Source organism: Balaenoptera musculus, chromosome 5, assembly GCF_009873245.2.
Source record: "Balaenoptera musculus isolate JJ_BM4_2016_0621 chromosome 5, mBalMus1.pri.v3, whole genome shotgun sequence".
Lineage (NCBI taxonomy): Eukaryota > Metazoa > Chordata > Mammalia > Artiodactyla > Balaenopteridae > Balaenoptera > Balaenoptera musculus.
In genome coordinates this window covers 136633995-136652261 of record NC_045789.1, presented here as the reverse complement: position 1 = coordinate 136652261, position 18267 = coordinate 136633995, and the positions used below count along the sequence as shown (strand labels likewise).

Below are 18267 nucleotides of genomic sequence, written 5' to 3'. Positions count from 1 at the left end.
GGGTACCCAGGGAAGCTGGCACACCACATTCCGCACTTTCTGTGCGTGTTAAAGATTTCATGATTAAAGTGAGGATGGCGGGAGAGAATCGCCCTCCCCCCACCCCAACAAAAGGGTGGGAGTTTCACCAAGTCACTCAGAGAAAACCTGAGACCCGCCCCATGGGTATTCCCGAGGTTGCCCCCAGCTGAAGGTCCTGCTCAAGGTCACAGGTGCAGGTAGAAGGGCAGGGCTGGCATGGCCTTCACACCGTCCAGGCACAGTGTGAACGGGGCCATGGACCAGGGGCTGCATCACAGCAGGGGGAAGGTGGGCCGAGGTCCACTTTCTCTCTGGCTCAGAATGCTCCCAGCCCCTCTTGTTCTGTCTGACGGTACTGGGGCCAACCCTGTGCTTCTGGCTCCTACACCACCTGCAGGGATGGCCTCACAGATGCGAAGGGTCTTGTAGGTCCCGGCGGTGTTTCCCAAGGACCGCATCTCCATACTTCCATCCACCTGTCATCTGTCCATCCGTCCCTCCATCCTCTCAGTCGTATGCTTATCGCTGCATCTATCCCTTCATCTGTCCACCCATCACCCATCTGTATACGCCTCCATCCATCCATCCACCCAACGCCCAACATCACCTTCCGTGCCAGACCTGACCTAGGTTCTGGGCATCGGGAGACCATCAAGGTGGACCCCACAGGTCTCCATCCTCAATCAGTGTATGTTCTGCCCGGCAGGTGGAGGAGGGAGTGGGGGGCACGGGGAGACAAACTACACACAGGAACCCCTACACTCAAGGAGCGATGAGATAAGGAACGCCTGGGGACTGCTTCACGCTGAGTAGTGGGGTGGCTTTTATGAGGAAACGAGGTTTATGCTGAGATTGAATGTACCACAAGGAGCCAGTACCTGAGCGTCAGCGCCAAGGGTACGCTGTGCCAGCTGCTGCAGAAGGGACGGGACCTTGCACGGTCAAGTTTCAGCCAGCAGGCCGGGTGGCTGGAGACCGAGGAGTAATGGGGCGGTGGGGAGTGGAGGAGCTGGGGTGGGGGATGGGATAGGAGTCAGGGGCTCAGCGTCCCTGCGGGGGATGTGACGTGGACGCCAGTCCAAGTGCCCTGGGACGCCGGCAGGATGCTAAGCCTCACTGCTAGCCAGCCCGGCCCCTGGCTACTCAAAGTGTGGTCCCTGGACCAGCAGCCTGGGCACATCCAGGAGCCCGTTCGAAATGCAGACCAGGGAAGTCTGAGGTGCACTGCTCTGGACCAGCCCTCCCTGGGGCTGTTCTCCCCTGGGGCACTTCTGAGACATCCCCACACTGAGTCCACATCTTCCAAGGCAGGGCCCGAGCGGCGGTAGTTTTTAAGAGCTTTTTAAGTGACTTTTACGTACCTCCCGCTAAGGGCCCACTGTCTACCCACTGGCCATTGCTCAGCTCTCAAGGGCTTGCGTCTACCTCGTTAGGAGCATTTGTGAGGCAGCCGAGTCTCCCTGGCCATTTGGGATCCAGCTTCGGAGACACAAAATGGGCCTCTCAGGACCCCAGCCCGGGTTGGCCAGCAGCAATCTGGGCTCTTGAAACTTGGCCCTGCGGTCGCCCAGACCAAGTAATGCGAGCCGTGAGCATTGCCCAGCACTGCTCAGAGTTTGCCTAGTAGCCCAGCAAGCTCAGTGTCACCTGAAACTTGTTAAAAATGTGGCGCATCAGGCCCCGCCCAGACCTGGGATTCAGAGTCTGAATTTCAGCCAGACCCCAGGTGATTCACACGCCCCTGAAAGTGGGAGAAGCCCTTCTTTGGGAGATGGATTTTTCAACTGGGGACAATATCGCCCCCAAGGGGGCACAAATTGGTTCTTGAGGGCTGTGAAGATTCTTACCGTTCATGTATAAAGCACGTATCCCACATAGAACTTAAACAGAAATACAGTGATGGACAGAGGAGGGATTGGGAGGAGAATGTCTAAGAAGGCTTCTCGCAGGAGGGAAGGGGCAATCATGGAAAAACAGTGGGTCTCCGTTTGCACACTGAAAGGCCGGCCTCCTGGAGCCCCCTCAGTTCCTGTCTGTCACCCACTCTGCCTGAACTCCCTCGGCACCTAGCAGAGAGCCCTGAACCACGGGAAGAACCTCTGACGTCCTCCTGCAAGACGGGGTGCAGGAACACAGGGGGACACGTACAGATCATTCCGTTCTAATTTTCATATTTCTCAGACTATTTATCCTGATCTTAAAATCGTTACAGTTCTATCATGGAGGAGATACAAATTGCACGTGAGGCCTTTAGATGCTCCACGAGCATCCTTGTTCTTCTATACTTGCCACTGCAGCTTCTGGCTCTGCCCACCGAAATCCCCCTGCCCGGACTTGGATGGGGAGTGGCGGCGATGCACGGGTGTTGGCCACAGGGGCAACCAGGGCAAGTAAGCAGGACATGACGTGGGCGTGTGTGCATGTGTGCATGTCAGGTCCCTAACGCCTTGCAAGGAGAGGGGCTGGGGGGTGGAGGCAGTGAGGTGGGCTGGGATCCCCTGAGGATGCAGAGGGGAGCGTGGCTGCGGGGACAGAGGACAGGGACAGGTGCAGGAGCCATTGAGGCAAACAGATCCAGGTGTGATGCCACAGCTTGGCGGTGGACTGTGTACTGGGCTGAACGGTAGCGCCAGAAAGGTCTGTCCTCATCCTAACCCCCAGAGACTGTGTGCGACCTTATTTGGAAAAGAGGCCTTTGCAGATGTAATTAAGTTAGAGATCTGGAGATGAGATCACCCTGGATTACCTGGGTGTGTCGTAAATCCAAAGATAAGTGCCCTTATAAGGAACGCACGGAGGAGAGAGGAGGAGAGACACACGCGGTGCAGGGGGGAGGCCAGGTGAAGATGGAGGCAGAGATGGGAGAGATTCGGCCACTAGGAGCGCCACCAGGAGCTGGAAGAGGCAGCAAGGCTCCTCCTCCAGAGCCCCCAGCGGGAGCCCGGCCCTGCCCGCATCTCGATTTCGGACTTCTGGCCTGTAGGACTGCGAGAGAACAAATTCTTCTTGCTGTAAGCCCCCAGTGTTCAGTCATTTGTCCCGGCAGCCCCAGGACATTTGCACAGACTGGACATGCAGGCCAGGGCAGGGTCAGCCGGCTCCTCTAGTTACCATTCGCCTCAGGAGGCTCCAGGAGGGGAGGCGGACCAGCTCTGTTCTCGTCCAACCCCTGATGCCAACCAGCAGCTTTCTCAGTGGGGCGGGGCTCCCTCCCTCCCACCCACGCTTGCACTGATGCAAAGGGGCCCAGAGGCTGAACAGAGAACAGCACCCACGCAGAAGGAAGGGGCAGAGTGCTAGACCATAGAAGCCAGCCAGAGAGAGACACTCCTGACAAGTGGCCCATGAAATGCAGGACAATTAAAAATGCATTCAGCTTAGATTTCGGAGAGCCATTTTCCAGAATGTAAATACCACACCTGTCATTAAAAATGTATTTATTGCAATTACGCAGGAGAATTCTTGGGAGGCTGGGTGCACGTTCAATAAGTGTGTCTTTAATAACTTCATTGAATACGTGTTGCCAGGCACTGGCACCCTTAACCTCCCTCCACGTGCACCCTAAATGGCAGACAGAGCGCGGGTGGCATCCCCAAAAATGACCGATGCCAATCTTTCCCCTTCCAAACAAACTCGCACAAGTCTCAAAATAGAGAGGACATGAGTAGACGATGCTCACAAGAGAAAATGTGATTAAACACAGAAACTGCCCACCCTTGCTAGGAATCACAGGCATGCAAATGAAAATGGCACTGCAGTCCCTTTGGGCCGGTCGGTTAGCAAGTTTTAGAAAAGCTGTCAGCCTGAAGCTGGCCAGGAGGCAGGGCACTGCCCCAGGTGGAGAGTTGCTTTCCTCCTGGAAAAGAATTTGGCCCTTCAGTACGCCAGCCGTAAATCTGCTCAGACCGTCTGGCTCCGAAATAGAACTGCCTAAGATGCTTCCCAGGGAACAAAATGGAAAGGAAAGCGCCATGCCGAAACTTCTTACAGCAGCAGCAGGGCTAAGTACTAGAATGAATCAATTCAAGGGGCGAGTGCGGGGCCATAAAATATCGTGACGCAGCCCGTGGTACAACATGGAAAAACGGGAAACATCTCGTATGTGTGACAGAAAGAAGATTCACAACTTTATTCTACGTTTCCCTGTACAACTATCTCAGCATAAGAGGGATGAGATAAACAAAGAAAGTAATTGGGCCCGACGCGTGGGGATGTGGGTGAACTTTCTTGAAATGACTGATGCTTCTGCATGTATTTTTAATAAAGGAGAGAAAATGTCTGAGTCTAGAGACAGGAATGAGAAAGGAATGTGGAAAATTTAAATCTGTTGATTTGCTTTGGAGAAAAACTAACTTTAGAGGGTGTGCTGTCCTGGGGACGATTCACAGGTAATCTCCTTCAGCTGCACAACCTCCCATCCAGGGATATTTTATCCCCATTTTACAGACAAGGAGACTGAGGCTCTTGGGAAGAAAAAGAGGTCCCTGTGGAGCAGCTCTGAGGTGGGTGGTTTGGCCTCCTTGAGACAGGCTGGGACCTGGGACCCTTTGCTGCAGCGCTTGCACCTGGACAAACATCTCCTCCAGCAACAAAATACAAAGAAACTGCAAGGATCTAAAAATAACTGCGTGCATGTGCAAAAAGACCAAAAGACAAAAAGACCAAAAACCCAACTGCCACTTCTGAAGAGCCGGCAGCAAAAGCAGGGTCCTGCGCATGCCCCCCTGCCCCCCTGCACTCAACCCCACCGAAGGGGTGGTCAAACCACTTAAGCTGCTCCTTCCCCGGGACCTGCCCCTCCCCTCACCCCATATAAGGAACCAGCTCGCCCCCCTCAGGGAACGAGCAAGGGAACCTGTTGTTTGCTTTCGCTCCCCGCTGCTGCAGCAGGGGCCCCAGTAAAGCCTTGCCTGAATTTCTTGTCTGGCCTCTGATCAATTTCTATTGATTAAGGAGGCCAAGAACCCTGGTCGGTAACATCCTGGTTTCCCTACCTGCTTCTGAAGAATTCTGGGTCTGGAGGCCTGGTCCCCATGCTGTGGGGCTGGCCAAGGTCTGTTCCACCCGCCACGCTACCCCGAAGAGGACTCCTAGCAAATTTTAACCACACCCAGCAACTCTGTCTGAATCAGCACACAGGAATCTTACACCAGGAAGGCCCGCTGACTACCCGAAGCAACATTTCCGATAACCTCACTCTCTCCGTCCCCAGCGGTGCTGAGATGCTGCGAGAGCAGAGGGAAGCTGGGACCCACACTCCGGGTGGATTAGCGAACGTTCCTGGAGATCTGGGCTGACAGGCAGGAGTTGGGGAATGCATTCGTTAGTCGAGGAATTCCGCTTGGAGGAAGAGAAGACAAGTGCCTCTCTCCACTCTGCAGCCAAGGGGACCTGTCCTTGGACCATCCACCTGGCAGGAGGGAGCCCTCCAGGGGCCGGCCCTTCCCGAGGAGACTGGCCCTGAAACCAGTCCTCAAATGTGAATCTTCAAAGGGCAGCCGATGAGACGTCACTGGAACTTAAATGCTCTCACCACTTCCCGCTCTCATCCCAAACAACGAATGGCCTTATCGGACCCTGGAGGGGCATTTGTGAAAGCAACCTCCTTGGTGGACGTGTTGCTTCAAGGCACGAGATTAGAACGTACCAACACATAAAGAAGTTGGGGGTCTCAGCAGGAAAACATCTGTCGCAGACTGCTTGTCCTGAGGCCGGCGATGGAATTGGAAAGCAGGCTGGTGAGTTTGGGAGGCAAATCCACGGCTGAGAGGGGCAGGCTAGGAAAGGTGCTTCTGTTGACAAAGGGAAGGAAAACACCCGGCTCCCCGAACCCCACATCAGCACCAGGGCGACCAAGCCGGCTGGTCCAAGGCGACACTGCTCCTCATCTAGCAAAGAAAGCACCCAACTCAAGGGTCATCTCGGCAACTTGCCAAAGCATTACGGAATTCCCTCAGTAAGAACCAACAATGAATCACGGAGCGCCTTCACTAAAAGCAAAGCCAAAAGTCAAAAATAAATCAACTCAAGGTGGTTGCACATAAATCAGGAGTCCTGATCAGCAGGTTTCGGTGTTTTTAATGGATTTCAAATAAAAAAACCAATTAATTATTACTCAAGAAACACATCTTGGAAAGCAAAACGGTCCAACACCCAGAGAACATGGGAATGGCGCACGGGGCCCGGAGGACCCAGCATCCTTGCCTGAGAGAAGCTTTGAAACCACAGCCCAAGATGCTGGGAAACTTCCTTCCCCTTCCTGGGTGAGCAGACGTAAATACAAAGATGATCATTAACCAAAATGACTTCTCAAGGCCTCCTTCTCTCCCACCTCATTTAAAACATCAAAGAGGCTGCCTAGTTCTGGGGCTGAATTCACATTTCACATATAAAGAGATAGTACCCGTCGTTGGCCGGGGGCGTTATTTATTTACCAAGCTCTCGGGCTGAGCCAGGAAGAAAAAAAGACACCCGGACCGTGAGGATAATCGGCGTGTTTGGGGGACTCCAGGAGCTGTGTCGGAAGCTCAGAGTACAAGCAGAGGAAATTGCGCACTGACCTGAATTCACAATGCAAACCCCCTTCCCCGGGGGAGGAAAAAAAGCGAGGGGAGAAGAACACACACAGAAAGGAAAGAAAGCAAAGAAGCTTTCTGAACAGTTGTCTGTTCTCCAGCCCTGTCTGTGTCACTGACGAAACTCTTTATTAGCTTTCAACTTCTGCATGCATTTTCTAGCCAAAGAAAAGTCGAGAGGCCGCCAGCATACGGGGGCTGCTCCAGCCGGGCCTTGGGATCTCAGACCCCGGCCTTGGAGACGCGCAGGTATGGGAGGAGAAAAGGCCCACCCTCGGGCTGACTTACCGCCACAGAGAACTTTCCAGAACCTTCCCCATGTCTGCATGGTAATACTTCGTCAGGATCAAGATCACCTGTGGTGGCAACAAAGACAAAGGCAGAAATCAGTGGATTTCAAGGTTCTGAACGGGGGATATAATATAAAATGACACTTCCCCCACCCAGGATTTGGGGTCTCTCCAGTGTCAGCTGCCCGGGCCTCTCTAGTTGACCCCAGAGTCCCGGCCACCTTGCCCCAGAGCAGACCTGGCGCTGGTTTCTGCTCCTCAGAATGATTTTGGGAACATCCCAGTTCTGTGAGGTCCACCCAGTAGCTGCCACTCGGCAGGAATCACTCCAGCTCGGGCCTGGGCTATCTCAAACTGTGGTCCAAGGGATGCTGAGGTGGGGGTCCTGGTGGGCACAGAACGCATGGGGCAAGGCTTCCAAAGAGGGGCTTAGTCCCCACCAGCGCCTTCGAGAATGTCCAGCTGGCACGCAAGACAAGACAAGGGCATCCCCGGAAGTACCTGGTGTCATTACGTACCCCGGAGTGGCAGCTGATGACAGAGCCCGCGACAGCGGGCTGGGAAGGTGGGCGAGGAGAGCTGGGACAGCTGGAGGAGCCCATAAATCATCGACGGCACACACACTATTTATTGGTGCTAAACTATTCACCGCACACACTGGGCCCTACCTAACAAGACATCTTCATTTCATGCCTGTGCAGCAAATGCAACTGTTTATAAAAATGAAAATAAATGTGTGTAAGAGCACCCAAAAACTCTCCCCTCAAAAATGTAACAATCACAAGGAAACGAGGCTTCATTCACCTGCCGGGCAGGAAAGGAGCCCCCTCCCCAATTACTTCACGAGCCACTGCATTTTCCTGTACATCAAATTTCATTTCACTCACTGCCAGACCCTATTAGCTGCTCCTAACATTCCCGTTGCCATGGGAACCCCGGGAGGTAAAGTGGGAACAGCCCTTAGGTCCCAGCGGAGCCGTTGGCCTGGTTAATTTAGGGTCACCACACTGGCCATCCCCAAGTTCGGTTCCTTCTCACGAGCAGGACTTTCTCTGCTCTCCGTCTTTGGGGGCGTAGCCGCTGCAGCAGTTTGGCTGGTCTTTCTTTCCCTGGTGATTAAAGCAGGGAAGATACAAGGAAGGGATGTCAAGTGAAACAGGACAGTGTGCATTTTAGAGGCAGCGATGATTAAAAAAAAAAAAAAAACCAGAGGTCTTGTCACTGGAGGCGCGATCAGCCTGCCTTGCTCGGGAACAAAGCTATTTTCTCCTGCCGGGCTCTCAGGCTGCCCTAGTCAAGCAGGAATCCTCTGAAGATTGGGGGAAGGCAGCAGAATGACAGGCCCTGGGCGCAGGAGACAAGCATATTTTTAACCTATTGATTTATATTTTATACTCTTGCTGTTCCCAGAGGGGATTTCAAGAAGCGGGAGTGTGACAGCTGGAAGGGACCTCAAAGTCTGTTTAATCCGGCCCCATCCAGGGTGAAATCCTCACCCCCACAGCCTTCTCGAGCACCTGCCGTCTGGGCTCTGCTCGCACACCTGGAGGGGCGGGGGGCTCAGCCCCTAACGTGGTGCCCGGGCCCCCGCGTGGGCTGAGCCCAGTCTCCCGGTAACTTCTGCCCGTGTGGACTAGTTCTGCCGCTGTGGACAATCACCAAGGGGTTCCCCCTCCCACTCCCTTCTGGGTGACATTCCCCACTCATGCCCACCCCCTTCACCCTAAGCTCCAGCCATTCCTGGCCTTTGCACAAGCTGTTTCTCATCTTGGGACCCTCTTCCCCTCACCACCTCTAATGCCTTGGTTAAATGCTACTCAGCTTTCAGATCTCAGGCTAATTGACACCGCCTCCAGGAAGTCCCCCAGACCCCTCCCCTGGATTCAACATCCCCTCCAAAATCCTTCAGACCCTGCGTTTCCCGCTCCCCCAGCACAGCTCACGGGGTCTGTTACCAACACTGGGTAATGAGCCCTTTAGGGAGGGGACTGTGTCTTGTTTTATGCCCAGCACTGGGCACAGCGCCTGCTGTATTATGAGCACTCAAGCCGCTCGTTGGAAGAAACAGAGGTGGCATTTCCCTAAGTGACAATAATTAAGGCAACGAAGCCAGGCAGAGGCGATGCCCTGGGCATCCATTCACAAGCCACCCTCTTCTGTCAAGAGGGCACCATCCCTCTTCATGCAGGGGGACGGACTCGCTCTCCCGGCACCACCCTGACCTACTAAGCCTGAGGAGAGTCTGGGGTCCCGAGACCAGGACCCGGGTCGTGCCTGCTCGGGGCTGACACAAGGAGCTGCCCAGCTGGTCAGCCTGGGGGGTGGAGAGAACAGGGCAGCCCCAGCCGGCACCCCTGACTCTGAAGTTGGCAGCGGGAAGGACCCCTCTGCTTTGGGGGCAGAACCTTCAAGCTCCAGGCACCTCGGTTTCTGGATGTACAATGAGGAAATAATACCCAGCATCCCCTGGGAGGATGGGGATGAAGTTGTCAGCAGCACCTGGGAAGTGACCCCCACACACCTTGTTAACACTCGCCAATGCCAGCTTTGTCACCGACGTGTGGGCACCAGGGCACGCGGTTCACCCACATCAACTCTACCCCCGGGAACCCTATGGGGCCACCGTGTTATGATCCCCATTTGACAGATGAAGTAACTACAGCAGAGAAAGCTTAAATACTGCGCCAAAAATGACTCATCCAGGAAGCAGACGAGGGGGATGTCTGCTTCCCGGATGCAGAAACTATGGGACTTCAGAGCTTAACTGCCAGGCTAAACCCATGTTCCAGAATGAACGTCTATTCAACGTTGTTTCAAAGAACTAAAATGTATGACGTGCCTTCTGGGGCCCTCAGCTAGTGGGTTTGGAAATGAAATATCCCAGGAGCTATTTTTCCAGCAGCTGGTGTGTTACTGCAGCTCTGGGGCGCTTTGATCTGGGCGGGAGAAAAATGCGGAATGTGAGTTGGGGCTTCTGTGTTCGGGCCGTTGCCAAGGGTCTCCTCCCCGCCCCAGGGGCCGCCTGAGCCCACAGCCCACTGGAGTCCCAGGACGGTAGGAAATCCAAGGAGAAGACAAGGATTGTGAGCTGCCCCTGCATCACGAGGGAGGACAGGCCACACTATCACCACACTATCCCTCATCACGCCCGTGTCCTGCTTTCTGCCTTCCGGTCCTCTGGGCCCTGGGGGTGGGCAGGCTCATGATGGGGGCGCTGGGGGCTTACGCTGTGCCAGCTCGGCACGTTTATCATCGGATCCTCACTCGGCCCCCCAGGGAGGGGTCGCTACTATTGTTCCCATTTTACTGATGAGGAAACCGAGTCACAGAGCTGACAAGTGGCTCGTCTGACATTGTACACCACAGAACCAGGGCCTCTTGTGGCCAATCCAGGGCTTTCATTGGCTCTATTTCCATCCCCCGACTTCCCCGTGATGTCTGCCTTCCCGGCATGGGACGCACAGATGCCCCTGGCTTCCTGGCTGCGCCCTCACCAAGGTCCAGCCAGCGGCCCTCCGCCCCGAGAGACCAAGCCGTGACCCCAGAGGAGCCAACCTCTCTGGACTTTCCCGAAACCTGCCTGTCCCTGAGGCCGCTGGGCCGGAAGCTCTGGGAAGGCAGAGGTTAGGGTTAGTGCTCCTTCAATCCACCCTAAATTCCCAGAGCTGAGCTCAGCGCAAAAGTTCACCAAGGTTTGTTGAGTGAGTGAATGAATGAGTAAAGGAATGAATATCCCCGGACAGAAGCTGATGACGAGAGGAACCAGAATCTGTCCCTCAGGCTGAGCCACAGCCAACCCCACTACCCCGATGTCTGGGTTCCCTCCAGAGCCCGTCTGCCTGGACCACCCCTCCTTCTGACCCCAGCAGACACCACCCGAGGGTGCAGAGCACGCCCGGTTCTTGAGCCCTAGGCTCACTCACAGCAATGCCCAGCCCAACCCTCAGGGCAGGAAGCTCAGGAAGCCTGGTGGGCGTGAGATCCCCCAACCCCCTTACCCAGCGAGAGTGTCCCCGGCAGCCGGGCCAGGTGGGCAGGCACCGACCTGTGCAGATGTTCGGGCCTGCACTCAGGAGGCCCTGCGCTTGGTTTAATTCTCTGCTGTCACTGTCTTGAAATTCTTAAAAAGCTTGAACAGGGGCCCTAGGTTTTAACGACGCACGAGACCCTGTGAACAACGTAGCTGGTCCCCAGGCAGCTGCCCGCGCCTCTGATGTTCCCAAGTTCAGTGCCCCTCCAGCCCTCCCCATGCCCTGGAGAGAGCGTGTCTACTGGGCTCCCAGTTCTACCAAGCCTGCTGAGCCCTGTATCCCCAGTCAGGGAAGCAAGGAAGGCAGGTCAAGGTCAGGGGCTGGAAGGAGGCCCACATGGGCACCAGCTTAAACACCAGAACCCATGGGAACCTGGGACAGTTTCCTCCAGTGCCTCACTCTAGAAGTGGGGAGAGTGAGGTTGAGAGGGAAAGGGGCTCAGTGGGGACAGACGCTGGTCCCCAGAGATCCCGGTCCAGAGCCGAGCCACGCACCCACCGCCCCTCACGTTAATCCAGGGCCCGTGCCAGCCTGCTCCCTCACTGTGGGTGGCCAAGGGCTCTCTCCTTAAGAAGGAAAGGAAACCCTGGCGTCCACGACCAGCTCATGGAGAGACCCCCAGCTCCATCTCCACCAGCCTGTCTCCGGCCCCCACTCCACAGTTCAATTCCAAACCCAACAGTGAGTCATTCAATGTGCTCTTCTCTCTTCTCTCCAGTGAGCCTGTTACATTCACTGTGCAACAGGGCGCCGGGCCTGTGTCTCAAAGCGCCTGAAAGGGGCTTATGGTGACAGCCCCGTAGGTGGAGGAAGCCCCGTGCACCAGCCGAGGACCCAGATGTGTCATGAAGGGATCTCTTGCTCTGAGGGCAGGCTGGTGTGGGGGAGTCTCGGTGCCCGGGGCTGCTGGAGGCCAGTCCCACCTGGAAACAGCGTCCACAGCGCTGTTTATATTTTCTCCATCAGGTCTCGCTAGCACTCCTGGCACCGCTTCTCAGAGGCATGAGAATAAAACGAGGCGGGGGCAGTGCAGTTGGACCACCCTGACCAGTCAGTTAAACCCTCTGAGCCCCAGTCTCCTCATCTGTGACATGGAGCTGATTCACATAGGACCTCACAAGGCTGCTGGGAGGGTGATATCTATGCACAGGAGCTTATACCAGAAATCAGAACACAGACGCCGCCAGGGCTAAGGCCCCGCCCCCTGAGCGGCCACTGGCACATTTCCAGGTCAGTTATTTCCGGAATCCTGGGGTTGGATTTGCAAGACCATCACCACTGATGGAAAGTTGCTGGAGCCTCTTCCCCTCAGTCGGTACCCATCTGGGTCGGAGTCAGCAAGGCGGCGATGGCTCGAGGCACGGGCTCTTGGAGGGGCAGAGCGCTGAGTTGTGAGCTGGTCTAACCCCGGCACCAGCGTGGGTTTCACCGAGCTTCATCTTCACCGAGTTTGCCATTAGGAGCGCTCAGCGCTGCCACCCAAAATGTGCCCATCTCAGAATGAGAAACATCCAGATCACCTCCAACTTAGGGCCCTGAGCCTTCTGAACAGCCAATAGGAACAGACTTTCAAGCCTCCTTACACTTGTGGGCCTTCCAAGAGGTCAAGAATAATCAGAGAAAAATAACAAATACTCAGGCTCAATTCTGCTGTCAATCAATAAGCACACTGAAAAAAAAAAAGGGGGGGGGAGCAGCAAGAACTCAGGACTAATTGTGAACTCTGAAATCAACTTCCCATCAGACAAAGGGAAAACTTAGAGTTGGCCCATGAGGCCCCAAGGAGGCCCCCCTGCATCACTGATGTCCTCCAGGCCAAGCAGACAGAGCCAGCCATGGTGTGGACTAGTCTGGGGCCTCGCTACTCACGGTGGGTCTGGACCAGCCACACTGGCTCCCCAGGAGATCCTAGAAGTGCAGAACCTGGGTGAGGCCCCACCCCAGACCTGCTGATTCAGAATCTGTGCTTTAATGTTTGAGAAGCTGCACTGGCAGGTCCTCACCTCCCCAGGCCTGGATCCCCATCTGCTCACCTACATGAGAAGCTGGGTCTCCTCATATCACCCAAGAGGGCCCTGTCCTCTCCATTCGCACTCTGCTGACCTGTTCCTATTGACCTGGCAGGAAACACACTCTACCCTCAGGCATGCACTCACTGCCATGACTGTCAGTCACGCCAGGGCCTTTGCATATGCTGATATCTGTATGTAGAGCACTTCTCTGCCCCTCTGCACTATCTCCCTCCTGCTGTTGAGTGAATTAATCAGTTGAAAATTGGCTCCAAAAAGCCAAGACCATCTCCCGGTGTGGCCTTTCCCCACCCCCACCCCACCTGTCCACTTGCCCAGGTGCGGAAGTTGACTCTGGAATGTGTATGACATTCCATCATCTTGGAACCATCTTGCGGGTTTAGGAGCCCACCTGAGGACTGAGGCCAGAAAGCGGAAGGATCCAGCCCAGGGTCACCTGGTAGATACGTCCTCTGGCAGAAGCCCACTCCTGGCTCTCTGCACCGTGATGCACTGCTCCCTGTAGGAGAGATGCTGAGGGTGGGAAGGAGGTCAGGGTCTTTCACCAGAACCTCCACTGATGACAGCAAATGCTTATACACCACCCACGCCACACCTTACATGCACCAACTGTTCCATTACACAGATGAACAAACTGAGGAACAGAGAGATAAAACAATGACCCCAAGATCATAACAACTTCTATCAATACGTGGTGGGCCTTGGATGTGGGAACAAGTACAACAAATCAGGAATCAAACATTAGGAAGAGAAAACAGAGGTCAAAAAAGAAGGCAGAAAATAAGATTTTTTTAATGGTGACTTCGAGTATTCATTCAGCAAACAGTCTAATCTCTCAACATGCCAGGTGTGAAGATCCACAGAGAAGAAAGTAGCCGAGGACCCAGGGCCCATTGATAATGACATTCCCTCTGCACATACGCTTCCGGGATGCTCGGAAAAGCGCTGCCCAGGTGTAGGCATGTTTTTCACTCTCTGTAAACACGTGTTCACGTATAGAAAGTGTGGGAGGCCAACCGCACGCGGGGATCTTCACATATGATATTATGGAGGGACTGTGGATCACACCCACACACAAAGGGTTGCTTTCTGTACCGAGCTGTAAGCTAAAGGCATACCCCCCGCCCCCAGGTGAGCCTTTGTGGAGGCCTGATCCAGCCATGGCATCTTACACCCTGTTCCAAAGAAGATGAGAGTCTCAGAGAGGCCGTGGGGGCCTTCCTGGGCCCCAGCAGGGGGACCCTCACAATAGAGAAGGCCCCAGCTTGTTTCATCTGTCCCACTGCTGGTCATGCCCCACCGGTTGGGCAGATTCTCTGTTCCCTTGAGTCTCAGTTTACTCATCTAAAAAATGGGAACAAAAGTCCCTGCTCTATCCACCCTAACCTCGTTGAAAGGTGACGGTGCATCGGAGAACGGACAGATATCAAAGGACTGTAAAAACTGTAAAGCACTCGTTTACAATAGCCAAGACATGGAAGCCACCTAAATGTCCATCAACAGAGGAATGGATAAAGATGTGGTATATATATACAATGGAATACTACTTAGCCATGAAAAAGAATGCAATAATGCCATTTGCAGCAACATGGATGGACCTAGAGATTGTCATACTGAGTGAAGTAAGTCAGACAGAGAAAGACAAGTATTGTATGATATTGCTTATATGCGGAATCTAAAAAAATTATACAAATGAACTTATTTACAAAACAGAAACAAACTCACAGACTTAGAAAATGAACTTATGGTTACTGGGGAGAAGGGTGGGAGGGAGGGATAGTTAGGGAGTTTGGGATTGACATGTACATATTGCTATATTTAAACTGGATAACCAACAAAGACCTACTGTAGAGCACAGGGAACTCTGCTCAATATTCTGTAACAACCTAAATGGGAAAAGCATTTAAAAAAGAATAGATACATGTATACGTATAACTGAAAGAAAAAGACTAAATAAAGAAGATTCACACCTGGTCATAATCAGGTAACCACTTTACTAGACTCCTATTTTTAAAAATAAAAGTTATTTACAAAAAAAAAGAAAAAAAAAACTGTAAAGCACCATCCCAGGGGAACGGGCTGATTATCAAAACCCAGGAGGGGAGATTTTCATATCGTTGACTGCAAAGAAAAATCACCCAAATATTCACAGTGAATTGGGAACTGGACCAGTTTCATGAGAGACCTGCATCTGCCCACCCTGCGCTGGGCAAGGAGGCTGATCTACAACTGGTGGGCGTCGGGTGACCTCCCTCCTGTGCAGTCCCTCCTGGAGAAGGGGCTGCAGCCTTGGCCCAGTCAGGGCACGTCTGGGGGTGGCAGCTTGCTGGCTGACCTGGTGTGAGGTCCGCGGGCACCTCCCTGCCTTATGCACCCACTGCCAGAGCCTGAGACCTGCCTCGTGTCACCACGTCCCTTGGCCTCTCTGAGCCCAGTGTCCTACTCTGCCCTGGGGGATGGCGCAGGACTCGGCAGATTCCTCACCCAACAGCAGAGCTGTTCCTGGGCTCACGTCTTGAGGATGAAGCCCTCCTACCAGACAAGCCCTGGCTGGCTCCGGTGTCCTCGCTACCTGCGCATAGAAGGATGCCAGCCCAGGGAGGGAAAGGCTGGGCCAGGACAAGGGAAAGAGCCGCAGGCAGGAGGGGCAGGAACCAAACTCGTTCACGATGGAGCCTCTTTCCAGGCCCCTGGGACCCAACAGCCAACAGAATCACAGCCCATCTACCCCGTGGCCCGGCAATTCCACTCCAGGGAGCTCTTCTGTAGATGTCCTTGTGCACATGAACTGAGGGATGTCCAAAGTTACTGCCCGCGATACTGTTTATAACAGCTGGAGACCAGAAACACAGTGCAGAAGCACCAACAGGCCCCGCCCACTCGCCAGGGCACAGCTGCCCATGGGAACACCGTGCAGCCGTCCAAGAGCAAAGATGCCCCACGGACAAGGCAGAAATGGCCCCAGGATGGTGAGCTCAGTGAGAGGAGGCGGGGGGGGGGGGGGTGGGGAACAGCACGGTGTCACTTTTGTGTTAAAAATAGGAGAGGCAGGGGCTTCCCTGGTGGCGCAGTGGTTGGGAATCTGCCTGCTAATGCAGAGGACACGAGTTCGAGCCCTGGTCTGGGAAGATCCCACATGCCGCGGAGCAACTAGGCCCGTGAGCCACAACTACTGAGCCTGCGCGTCTGGAGCCTGTGCTCCGCGACAAGAGAGGCCGCGATGGTGAGAGGCCCGCGCACCGCGATGAAGAGTGGCCCCCGCTTGCCACAACTAGAGAAAGCCCTCGCACAGAAACGAAGACCCAACACAGCCATAAATAAATAAATAAATAAATAAAATATTAAAAAAAAAAAAAATAGGAGAGGCAAAGCCACTGAATTGTACGCTTCAAAATGGTTAAAATGGTGGATTTTACGTTACTTGAATTTTACCTCAATTAAAAAAGTGAGGGTGGGGAATAAGGATCGATATTCATTTCCACTTGAGGATGCATGATGACACGCTGGAAGGGAATATAAGAAACTTTTTAATGTGGTGGCCTTTGGAGGCGGAGGGGTGGCAGGAGGGAGGGGAGGTTTTCACTGGGGACATTTTACTATCTGCAACCCTTTGAACCATTGGCCTATCACCTCTTCCATCTGCACACGTCAGGGGTGTGCATGCACATCGTGCATAGGTGAGCATGTGTGTGTGTGTGTCACTACGGGCCGCAGGGCCACTCCAGTGCCTGTCACCTCTGATGAACGGGGCCCTCATGTCTGGCCACAGTCTTTCTCCCTCCTGACCTCAAAACATGAGAACGACGCTCATTTTCATGCCGGTGTTGCTGGCGCACGTGGCGGACAAAGACTAGACGCCGACGAAAGCATTCAGTTGGCGCTCAATAATTGCTTCCGCTCCCCCAGTGAAGACCACTGAGAAATCCCTTCCTAAGTGAGCAGGCTGCCTGGGCCCTGGAGCAGCCCTGCTCCCTCCGGGGCAGCGAGGTGGTGGACCAGGTGACGAAAAACCGAGGGAGGGTCGCCCCCCCTCCCCCGCCACGCAGACATGGCTACGAATCACGACGCAGGGGAGGGCACGGACCCCTGCCCCCGCAGAAGCACAGGGCTCTTCCCCAAGAGCTTGCACACAGGGGGCCGGGAGAGAATGATGCTCATTTCCCCATCATTTGGTTCCCTCCACAGCCCTGTAAATGGGCATCGTCGTTCCCACACCCCAGATTAGAAGCTGAGGTGGGAGGAGGGCAGTGGCCACCCCAGCGGTGCCCTCGAGGGACAGCAGAGCTGGAACCAGACAGGTCGGCCTGAGGCCAAGACCATGGCTCTTTCCAGAACCGCCCCCTGCGGAGTTCTCCCCAGCCTGAGCAAAAGAGGAGGGGGCTTCCTGTGACCCACAAACTGGATGGACAGCCCAATCCCCACTCCCCCGGGAAGGCTGCCAGGCTCAGCACTAGACGCCTTCACTCCAGATGCATCCTCTGCAGAGAAGTCAATTCCATTTAAGAGAAATTGATTCTGCATTTATTTACCAGGGGGAGGAATCCTATTTTTCTCTGCTAAAGACCGCCAAGGGGAAGGGTGAGGGAATCCCTTAGGCTCAGACAGCTGCACGGCGGGTGCTGGTTCTCCAAAGTCGGGCCTCGGTCAATCCCAGAGCCACCCGGCAGACACCCAGGGCTGCTGGCAAAGGCTGCCAACCCACCCCGGCTCACTGCCGCCACCCCAGGAGCCTCACCCACCCTCTCCCCCTGCTCCACGAAGCCCTCCTTGATGCTCCAAGCTTGGGGGGATCCCCACATGCTCCGGGAGCCTCCCTGGAGGTGCTCACTCCCAGTGGGCCAAGAAAGGACTTGTCAAAGCTGTTGATGTCACCAGACACTTCCCACCAGAAGAATCTTCTGCAGAGCAGAGAGCCTGGGTCCCCACGCCTGCCAGACCCTTCCTCCTGATTCAGTGCCCGGGACCCCCCGGCTCCAGGCTCCTCTGCAGAGCCTGGAGGACTTCACAAGGGGACGACCATGTTCCTGGAGCCCAGAGGGTCTTGTCTGCATCCTGGCCCCATCGTGTATGAGCCGCGTGCTCCCGGGCTTAACCTCTCGGGGGCTCAGCGTCCTCATCTGTGACACAGGGGTGCTGCTGCCGGCTCCCAGAGCTGAAGCAGAGATGAAATGAGTGTGGTGGGTCCATGGCGAGCTAGGGTTAGGGTCTAGGGTTAGAGTTAGGACTGAAGTTAGAGTTAGTGTGAGGTTTAGGGTTAAGGTTAGAGTTAGGGTTGGGTTTAAAGTGTGGGTACAAATAGGGTCACAGTAAGCGCTAGATT

At 54.6% G+C, this 18267-nt stretch overlaps 1 protein-coding gene across 1 annotated transcript in view; it reads right to left on the bottom strand.

Moving 5' to 3' along the window:
- The window catches only part of SORCS2 (sortilin related VPS10 domain containing receptor 2), a 495273-nt gene that overhangs the window by 301024 nt on the left and 175982 nt on the right, over positions 1–18267 (bottom strand). Inside the window, exon 2 of the mRNA XM_036853888.1 lies at positions 6885–6952. Coding sequence (XP_036709783.1) covers positions 6885–6952 — 68 coding nt within the window. The remainder of the gene's footprint in view (positions 1–6884; positions 6953–18267) is intronic.